The 10,360-nt window shown below is 47.4% G+C and overlaps 2 protein-coding genes across 2 annotated transcripts; both read right to left on the minus strand.

The window, feature by feature from the left end:
* Nucleotides 1-4,676: 4,676 nt before the first annotated feature.
* LOC136452296 (putative F-box/FBD/LRR-repeat protein At1g78760) lies at nucleotides 4,677-7,261 on the minus strand. The gene is made up of 4 exons (XM_066452916.1): nucleotides 7,102-7,261; nucleotides 5,969-6,908; nucleotides 5,280-5,441; nucleotides 4,677-5,197 (listed from the first exon to the last, which is right to left on the minus strand). Exons 2-4 carry the CDS (start codon nucleotides 6,878-6,880, stop codon nucleotides 5,024-5,026), a joined length of 1,248 nt encoding a protein of 415 aa, XP_066309013.1. The 5' UTR covers nucleotides 6,881-6,908; nucleotides 7,102-7,261; the 3' UTR covers nucleotides 4,677-5,023.
* A 378-nt stretch (nucleotides 7,262-7,639) lies between these two features.
* On the minus strand, nucleotides 7,640-8,626 carry LOC136454742 (putative cyclin-dependent kinase F-2). The gene has a single exon (XM_066455051.1). The coding sequence runs from the start codon at nucleotides 8,624-8,626 to the stop codon at nucleotides 7,640-7,642; it is 987 nt and encodes a 328-aa protein (XP_066311148.1).
* Between the last annotated feature and the right edge of the window lie 1,734 nt (nucleotides 8,627-10,360).

Consider the following 10,360-nt stretch of genomic DNA (forward strand, 5'->3'; position numbering starts at 1 on the left):
CCTTATTACCTGAATGCAACGGATATACGGTCTTGAGCATAGTACTGAATAGCATTAGTATCGCTTGCAATAGCAGTCGAGCGGTCTATTACCCACTGGCGTGTTGGAACTTAGCGTCCCCTATTATTGTTGTTGGGCCGCTATTCACTGTGTAGACAGTTCCGATGGCAATAAAAATGTTAAGATGTGATTTATATTATGATAAAGAATGATGAGATCATTAATTGTATCATTTTCAATTGATATGAGAACTCAATAATGATTTGTCTTCACGTGTCTTCTTTATATCTTATTTATTTATATGCTTCTTTCTAATGTTATGTCATTAAATGTAATAATTAACTAAAAGCTTATAATTATTTTAAGCAAATATGATATTAGTATTGACATATGCTTCAATTGTGACTATTTTTTAATATTTTGATATTGCAACTTAATGTCCACTATAGCATCCATTATCCGCTATGTAGACACTAATTCACGGCAAAGCTGCTGTCTGGTATTTATTACTTCGATCCTGAGAGATGATGGTGTAGACTTGGTCGAAATGATAAAAAAACGAGGAACTAGTCCGCACGAATGGAGTAAGAGATGCTTCTGGGAATCCCAGCGCAGCACTTGTGTTGGACATGAGCTGCACCTAGCTGAGCTATCATCACGCGTTTGATTTTCGTTGGACTTCCAGATTCCGAACAGTCAGATCGGCTGCAATGGACAGCAGACAGCACCCATCTTGAATTTGTTCTCCTTAATTTGAGAATATTCAAGCAACAGAAGCTATAAAAAAAGTCAGCAAGGATGTTTCAACCATGATTGCGCAATCACTTAAACAGAAAGGTACAAGCAAAGCAATCTCATCTCGCCAAGAAATTTATATGGTTGATTAAACAACAACAAAGTACTTTTCCATCTTTTCTCTAATTACTACTAGAACATAAAACGGCACATCAAAATTGGTGGATAGTGATCATGTATATGAAACTTTTCTAAAGGCTATCAATGTTCTTCCTCACCACCGTGAGTTACTAATCATGGCCCATAACTAATTAACAATTGATGACTTGACAGCTCTAGCAAAAAGGAGATGCGGCGTTACGCCACTGAATGGTGCCATAGTTCTATACATATGCCAAAACTGGTGGAAGGCTGACATGTGGGCCCAAGTCACCGCAGCCTCACATTTGGTGGTATATACATGTGAATTCGAAAATTACACAGTGGCATATATCGTAGACTTATCCAGTTTCTTCGCATTTAATTCAAGAGCACATCTTCTCGGTATTGACTACTAGTAACTCCTAGATCCGAACACGTTTTTTTCTTCTTCTTTTTGTCAACTATTTGACAGATGCAGTCTCATGTGATACCTCGAAGATGTCGTCTTGTTTGACACGCCTCTGCCACCATCTGATCCTTCCCTTTTCATTTTGCTTGTTTCCTTACGCTTCTCTTTCTTATCTGCCTCTGTTTTGTTGGACTTCACACTGATAACGCTGCGCGCAGACACTATACCATTCTCTGCAGGGCCTTCTAAATTGCACTGTCATCATTATCAGCTGTTACATACTTCTGCAGAAAGTTTGGATCCCAGTAGCTTCGTTTGCGGCTCCTCACATTTCTCCTGAGTGTTTTTCCAGATGATGTTAATGAAAGTGTCAATAAGGGGAAGGAAAACCTACATGCTTGGTTTCCTGAGTGAAAAATATGATGCACCAAAACTGCATATTATTGCATTAAGAAGGAGAAACAAAATCTTTATAGGAAGCGCAGACTCAAAATCATACACATAAATATAGTTTGATCTAGTATACTGGATTGTAACTTTGGTTTGTGCTTAACTTTACTTGATTTTCAAAAAAAAAAGTATAACCATACAAATTTTATGACTACAGCAGTGAGCTACTAGCATGCCCATCATTTGGCCATGAATCATGATGCTAACTTCGAATTGTAACTGTTACATGGAACTATGAAGTTTACAGAACGAAACTAGATGTATTTGCTTACCTCCTGACGAGGTAAGGACGTAAGGTTGCTTCAATTTCTTTTCCTGCAATGCTATGAAGGTTGTGATATAAAGAGTTAAATGCACCAGAGATCCATTAACTTGTGAGGAGGTTTCAGTTGGGTCCATCAATTTTCAAAGTGGTTTTTTGAATCCATAAACTTTTAAAATAGTTCACTACAGTTCATACCTATTTATTTAACATATTTAAAAGTTTATGGATCATTTTAAAAGTTTATGGACCTAAAAAGCCACTTTGTAAGTTGATGGACCCAACTGAAACCTCCTCACAAGTTAATGGATTTCTGGTGCATTTAACTCTGATATAAACTTGTGTGAAAGGATGGGGACAAGATCCAGAATCTGCAATACCAAAAGCATTGACGCTTGGAACAGCATGTAAGCGATCTTTTGTATTAGGCCATTAGATAACTGTGTTTCTTACCTGATGATACTCAGCTAAATTGTTGGAATTGGCTTCTGACGGCTTCATGCCATGCAGCAGTATGATGATACTTCAGCTGCGCGCGCTGAGCCACAGGGACCGAAGATGGCCGTGCAGCCAAGCGCTTGCTCGCGCGAGTTGAAGTCATGGCCCCCCTCAGGCCCATGGAGCTTATGCGCGAGTTGGACTTCATCAACAGCCAGTCATCGGCGCCGGATGCAGCATTAACTGCATATGTTGACCTGTTGTATTGTATGCTGATGATCTCCTAGAGTAGGCCATCATGGCGATCAGGGCGGCCACTCAGCTGGGCAACAAGAAACTGTCCCAGGTCCTGGCAGCCATGGCTGCAGAGTCAGGTGCAGTGGAGATGGAGGTTCCCTGAAGAGGATGATGCGGTTTTCAGTTTGCAACTGTGTTTGGAAAATCAGTGTATACTAGTTTAGCGCCGACGCCGGCTGGTCTTCAACCGGTGAAGTTAGGTTTGCTTTCAATCGCACTGTGGTGTCAGTGGTGTTTGATTTGGTTGTTGTTGTTGTTGATCTGGCTGGGAGCCTCTGAAGATACCCAGGCTGCGCTTCCCCTAGAAATATATGGACCAACAGAAAATGTTGACAAGCTAATGAGGGACTTCAAAAGAGCTCTGGACACTAGTGAACTGTTTGAAATCCGGTTGCAGAGAAGATTCACTTGGAGCAATGGGCAAGCCAACCCAACTATGGTTCACTGCCCCATTTTCCTCTGTAACTAGCTGCAACCTCCGAGACGGGTTGTGTTCAAGTTCGAACAGTTTTCGACGCGATGTCTGCGGAACTGGAGAAGAACGCTTTTCAGCGACGCTAGATTACAACGGACGCTGGCGAATGATGTGATCCTACGCCTGGGTATCATGCAGGAAAGCAAGGACTCCGGGCACTACTGGTCCTTAGCAGGAGGGGCAGTTTTCAAGCCTTTAATGCCTTAATGGTCCCTCAGCAGGGCTTGTTCGGCTGGTATTAAAGCCGACCGATAAGCTAGCTGAAGCTGATTTGTTGTGAGAGAAAAATACAGTAAATTCTAACTGAACAGGCAGCTTTGTAAACCGAAACCCACGCAGCCTAGGCTGCGGTAGGAAGCGCTTCTCGCACATGTAACCAACTGTTGTTTGCTATCTCATCTATACTATAGTATAAAAGGCGTGCAATCTCAAATCTCCGACCTCTCTCACATAACACTGTTCCGGCACGGTAAACGTGCGATACATAGTAACGGGCTTCGATGAACAGTATTCGACCCGTTAAAGAACAGTACCAACCTGCCAAAATTTTCACTGCTGACGGGTTTCGATGAACAGTATTCGACCCGTTAAGGAACAGTACCAACCTGTTTTTTTTTTCGCCGCAGTATCAACCTTTTTTTTTTCCCACTGTTGCCCGCGCAAAGCGCGGGGTTGCCGGCTAGTTATTAACAAAAGCCGGGCAAATGGATCTTTAAAAAAACAGTATGATGATACTCAACTAAATTGTTGGAATTGGCTTCTGACGGCTTCATGCCATGCAGCGATAGTAGTGCTAGTCACTACCGTGGTCATTAGAAACTATACAGAAAAAAAAAGAAACAATACAGTTAGATTTGCTGCACCAACATAATGTGAAGTTTGAAAATCCATATCTCATCGCAATCTTGAAATTGATATGCCCTAGAGAAGTTCCCGAGAGCCGTGTGAAACTGTGTGAAATCTGAATACGTCTCCATAGAAAAGGAGAATGTGTCGGCCTACTCATCATGAGTAGTATTCCATCGGTTCTAAATTATAAAACGTTTTGATTTTTCTGTAGTTTTTACTATTCACTTAGATATACTCATATCTAAATACATAGTAAAAGTAATGTATCTTGAAAAACCAAAACATTTTATAATTTGATTTCTCCTTGTCTTACCCACACCAAGCGCCGCTCTCCAGCGGCCTGGCTTGGTGCCGCTGGCAGGCAAACCCTCCCTCAACGGACCGCTGGGTCGCCGGCCGGGCCTTAGCAGCCATGTTCGGGGATGTTTCTCGGAACAATGGGGACGAGAATATGAAACGAAGTTCAACACCAGTACTATGTTTTTTAAGGTTTTTGCACCAACTGTTCCCCGCTTTTAGAAGATTTTTGCATTGACCACTCCCGGAACAGGGAATGTAACCGTTCCTTCCCACACCAAGGAACCAGGCGCCGGGCACCGTAGAATCCATACCATAGTAGATATACAGCACCGTGCACGCATGGCATATTTATACACTTTACGGCACCGGAGCTACAAAGCAGTTCACCAAATAAAAACGTTTTCAAAACATTTGCTGCTATGGCATAGGCATGGCGATTGGTGATACATCTATAAAAACTTTCACAGGAAGAAAGCGATCCTGTTCCTCAGACGATGCATCCACAGTAAGTAACGCCGCTGAAATGATCGTATTTCGACAGAGCATGCATCCATCCACCTGAACTGAAAACCATTCTACGGAATCTGACCCCAGCTAGAAAAGCATATCTTCTTGCGTAAACTAAAGAACGATCCTGTGGTTGGCACAAACACGACCGGAGCTGATTCTACTGCTTGATATGAATCTGACCATCGGATATGCCACCCGCAAGCAAAAACTCCCTGTGGCTGTGGAACGCGGGATCATCCTTCGAGCAAATGATCTCAACAGTCTTAAGATGCTCGCCTGTAAACAGTCTATTTCCAGCCCAACCCATGAGTGCTCCAGGTACTTTAGCATGCTACAGACAGAGAAGAAACATACAAGTTTTACCTGCATGGCACATACATAAAGTTTTCATACGAGGAGAATATACATGTCACCTGTTTCAGTTTGAGACTCAGAGTTAGATGCTCCAGATTAGGTGAGTTCTGAAGGAAGGCTATCAGTTCATAGAAATTTGCATCCAGATACCAGTTGACGAGACTAAGGAACTTCAGATTGTTGAATTTCGGGCACCATTGCAAATCCATTCCCATCATCAGCTGCATGAGGTCAAAAAGATTAGGACATGACACAGAATCTATGCCATAGTCTAGAAAACTTTCTTGGTCCAGCCAAACATGAAAAAAAGAAGAAGAAATAGCAGGAAGCTAAAACTATTGCGAAATTTCCCAGCAGAACTGTAGACTACAGTTCAGAATAGTGGTCGAGAGAAACCGCAAATGTCATCCACACTCTATAATGTACTATGCTTATTGCTTCAAGAGAGTCTAGAACCCTATGCTTAGAACATGTCACCCAGACTCTATAAATCACCACTGATACATCCACTCTATAATACTTTGCAAATGTAATACAACCATTATAAAATATTCACATGAAAATCAGATTGTGCTATGGTGGTACTTTAGACCATCAACCATCCTATAGACATGACTTGTTATTAGAATAAACTATCATACAGTTAGGTTTGCACTTACAGCACAACGACAAAATACTATTTGTAGGTCTCAGACATCAACTTATGAATACTTGCATGGATCCACCAATGTCAAACAAAGAAGCATACCTCTTCTTGTCCAAAACCAAAACAGAACTCCAATTTTGTGACACCAGAAAGGCCCAAGAGAAATTGACGGATATCATCAACCGGTAAATCATTGTACTTAAGCAGATCAATGTAAGCTGTCTGTAGTGATTCCATGTTCTTCACTAAAGGTATTCTGTCACCATCATAAGCCAAATGATCAAAGAAGCCAAGATGAATGAGGTTTGGAAGAGAGAGAGATGGCTGATGTGCCGGATCATAAGGCCTAGGGTGAAACCAACAAATATGCCCGATGGACAAGAACTTGATTGTCTGGGAGGCAATCTCAATGTCATTGATGGGGCATTCCTGTAAGATGAGACGTTCCAGTGCCTTGCACCCATTTTGGAGTTGCTTAAAGAAACCGTTGGTCAAAACAACTGAGTATAAAAGCAGGCTCGTCAGGTGCTCTGAAGTACAGACTGCAGGATTGAGTTCCAATTTATCATGCCAGGCGAAAATCTCGACAGACCGAGCTTCGCAGAGCAAAGCGTGGCGGATCCATAGGTTAGGTTCTGCGGCGTCAGCATAGAGCTTGTCACCGTCGATGTAGTACCAGAGGCGGAATTCGTCCAAGGAAACCGGGTTACGGAGCATAAGCAGACGGTTGACGAACTCCTTGAACAGCGACCTGCCGTGGTCGTCGAGTCCGCCGCCGTCGATCTCGAACGCGCGGCACGAGGCGTTGATGCGGCGCGCGTCGCGCCAGAGGTCGCGCCACAGCTTCGACAGCACGCACGTCTGCACGGCCTCGCGCGCGTCCAGGCAGGAGAGGACGCGGGGCAGTAGGTCGCGGGGGAGGTCGTTGATCCCTGGTTCCGCCCGAGGAACGCGCGCTGGGGCCACGACCATCGCACCAGAAGTCTCTGCCATGGGCTCGGGGTCGCCAGGCATTTCGTCGAGCAGGTGGTGCTCGAACAAGCTGCAGCAAGGCGAAAATGGAGGATCACGGTGAGAGAGCCACGAATGAATCCGTAGAACGGAATGGGGATAGAAATGGAGATGGCGCTCCCAATAGCAACAGGGTAATTGAGCGGAGATTTCTGGGAAAAATCGTAGCAATCAATTTTGTTTCGTTTTTGTTTTAAGAAGAGAAGGCAAGAAACGGAACGAACCGTGCGGTGCGCTTCCGCCCACGAACACGAAGACCTCCCACCGGTTTGGTTTGCTTTGCTTTGCTTGCCGGAGCCGGACAACCATCTTCCTTCCACCTCTCTAGATGGGCTGAGGTCACGGTGACACGGGTGCGTTTAGACGATGGATTCAGTCCACTGCCCATGCTTCTACCATGCCTTTTCTTCTGGAACTAACAAAATATAGCAAAATTTGGAAATTAGTGAGCAAACTCTACTCCTGCCTTGCTCCGTCCCTGCCTTTCGTTCCACGCATATGCAGAATTTTTTTTATACATGAAACGATTATTGTCAAGGAAGCAGGAGAAATCAAAAGCCAGATCAACATGTACACATGATTTCAGTGAGAAGGGTCATAATCACAGATGGAGATTAGGATTGAAACTGCAACAACTTAACAGTCTAATGATCTATACAAGTTTAATCACAGATAAATCCTACTCTATGCTCACCGTGTCATCACAGGCTGATGACGCAGGGCAAACTCACTATCACTAGTCCAGCACTCCCCAGCTTCACTTCATGCCCTTGCAGTTGCAGGTGATGGAGCGTCGTCGTCATCCTCCACTGTGAACCACGGCATCTGGAGCGCGGCCGCCGCGGTGAGCCTGTCCCTGGGGTCGAACTCCAGCAGGCCGCGCAGAACGTCGAAGCCAGCCATCGAGAGGCACTCCTCTGGCACCGCGCCCCGTAGCCGGCTCGGCGTCGAGGCCGACACGCCTAGCGGCATCAGCGACACCTCATTGGGGATGCCGAGGAGGTGGACGATCTCAGCCAAATGCTCGCACTCGCTAACCTCGACCTTGAAGATGGGCTTCCCGGAGACGAGCTCCGCCATGACGCACCCGAGCGACCACATGTCCACGGGTGTGCTGCAGCAGTCCATGTCTCCCATCAGCTGCTCTGGCGCCATGTACCCAAGCGTGCCTACGACGGGCCTCGAGGTGTCAGGGGATGGCACGGTCACCGACCTGGCGAGCCCGAGGTCGCAGATCTTCAGGACCGGGCCCCGGCCGTTCTCCTTGCCGACGAGGACATTTGCTGGCTTAAGATCGCAGTGCACGACGCCATGCTCGTGCATGATCTCCATGCCGCCCAGTAGCTGCCTCATGATGCGGCGCGCCTCGGCCTCCGTGAATGGTCGGCCGTCGCGGCGGCGCGCGCCCATGACGTAATGCAGGCTGCGCCCGGCGTACTCCATGACGAGGTAGAGCTTGTCCGTCTTCCCGCCGCGCACCACCTCTCGGAACTCCACCACGGTGGGGTTCCCCGTGCACGCCGCGAGCAGCGCAGCCTCACGCAGAAGCGACTCTCCGCTGGCGCGCACGGACTTGACGGCGACCTTCTTGCCACTACGGCGGTGGCGCGCTTTCCACACGTCGCCGAAGGCCCCCACGCCGATCTTGTCCAATTTCTTGTATGAGTCGACTCGGCCTATCCGAATGTTGTCAAGCGCGTCGCTCGTCTCTGGTGTGACAGTCGACGATGCAGCAGCCGGCGTCGACATTGCAGCGGCTAACGGTGCTTCGTCTCCACTGCGGCCACTTGAGGCCGATCGAGAGGCCGCCTTCCGCTCGCGACGGAGGCGGCCGCTTAGTGGGAGCTATATGCAGGTGCGCTAGAGCAGAGTGTGGAGGCTAACCTGTGGAGTGTTGCTTCTTTTTTCCCCCTTCTTGCTCGAGTTTTTTTTTTTTGACAAGACTTGCTGAAGAATTGGTTTCCCCTCAGACCGACAGTGATTCAACCAGGAGGAAGTCAGAGTGAGCAGAGGTAGCGTACTTCTAAGAATAGAACTGCTTGAATCAGAGAAGCTTCTACGCCACCCGTCGCGCTAGAGCCCGAAGGCACGACCCCGCATCTCCCTCTCCCTGTCCCACGCGCAGATCACGCCCACGCGCCGTGCCCGCGCCTGTGCTAGAGAGGAAGAAGAAGTCGGCGGTGGCTAGGGTTCTGACGACGGTGAGGTGGGCGGCACGGCCGGTGGCGAGGAAGCTACGGCCGGGAGCGGCAGGGGAGGAGGCGGGGTGGGGGAGGAAGGGCACGACTCGAGGTCGGCCGGTGGCGAGGAAGTCGCGGCCGAGGGCGGCGGGGGTGGGGGACGATTGGCGCGGCTCAAGGAGGAAGAAGACGCGGAGGCAGGGTCACGCGTTCCTAGAGTGCACGACGGGTCGCGACTTAACGCTGTGCGATTTTCGCTGACCGGCCAAATTTACCAAAATTGGAGAATTTTCTTATTTTGGAAAGAACTAAATTAGGGTTAGGGGATTTGAGTCTAGAGGATCGAACTCACCAATGCCTTTGGCTGCGGCAGCGGGTACAAAGGAAGTCAGCGGCGGCAGTGACTGGCTTAGTGGTAGGTATCGCCAAGTGGCGGTGACGTGGTGGTGGCACCGCCTACCATACGAAGGCAAGATGGCGATTGAGGGAATGCTGAGATGATATACTATTAGCGCTGACAACCATATAAAGAGAAGTGGTCATCAGGCCGAAGTAGGGGAGATACCACCGTTGCGCCTAAAGTTGGAGTTGGTGGTCACTAGAGGCTAGGAAGACGCATAGTTCGTATCGGGACAAATGGGTGTAGAAAAGGTACATGAATGATGGATGGATAGAAAATGGCTGGATATGTTGATACCAAATCAAGATCTATATCCGGCAAGTGTTAAATGTGTTGACACCTGTCATATAGTGAATTGGCCTGAATAAATGTGGTGGATGGCTCTTTATATTCTTCTTCCCCATCACTCACCTCTCTTCTTATTTGGGCCCTATGTGTAATGGAATATTCTAGGCATCAAACTCTAAGAGTAAACGCAAAATAGTCTCTATATTATAAATACGGCCACTATAAATAGTGTGCCTTTGAAATATAAATGGACGCTTGTGACGAGAGTCAAACATAGGTGTATGCCAAGTCCTTGGAAGAGAGACTCTCGATCGAGAGACCCTCTGACCGACCCCTCTGGGATCACTCGAGGCTCAAGGGCTATACCCATTAGATACACTCACATGTACCCTATGGCTAAGAATCAGGCAGAGCCCGACATGTCCTTCACCTCTACTTAGGGCTCGGGGGCTCGCTAAAACCCCGGGCTCCCAACCGATGGTAGCCCGAGCCTCATCCTGAGCTCGACCCTAGCCCGAGCCAGTGCACGGGCAGGAATCCTGTGCCCCTAGCGTCATTAGCCAACTTGCCGAGCGTCCAAGGCTCAGGATCTCCTCAATGTCGCCCCGACCAATG

This window comes from Miscanthus floridulus, chromosome 5 (genome assembly GCF_019320115.1).
Source record: "Miscanthus floridulus cultivar M001 chromosome 5, ASM1932011v1, whole genome shotgun sequence".
Classification (NCBI taxonomy): domain Eukaryota; kingdom Viridiplantae; phylum Streptophyta; class Magnoliopsida; order Poales; family Poaceae; genus Miscanthus; species Miscanthus floridulus.

What these genes read in the sequence shown, in the direction of transcription:
- LOC136452296 (XM_066452916.1), bottom strand. Translation starts at nt 6,880, where the DNA reads ATGCCTGGCGACCCCGAGCCCATGGCAGAGACTTCTGGTGCGATGGTC. An exon ending in TTGGTTTTGGACAAGAAGAG is followed by an intron (nt 5,442 to 5,968) that starts GTATGCTTCTTT and finishes GACCTCATGCAG; the next exon opens with CTGATGATGGGAATGGATTT. An exon ending in TGAGTCTCAAACTGAAACAG is followed by an intron (nt 5,198 to 5,279) that starts GTGACATGTATA and finishes CTCTGTCTGTAG; the next exon opens with CATGCTAAAGTACCTGGAGC.
- LOC136454742 (XM_066455051.1), bottom strand. Translation starts at nt 8,626, where the DNA reads ATGTCGACGCCGGCTGCTGCATCGTCGACTGTCACACCAGAGACGAGC.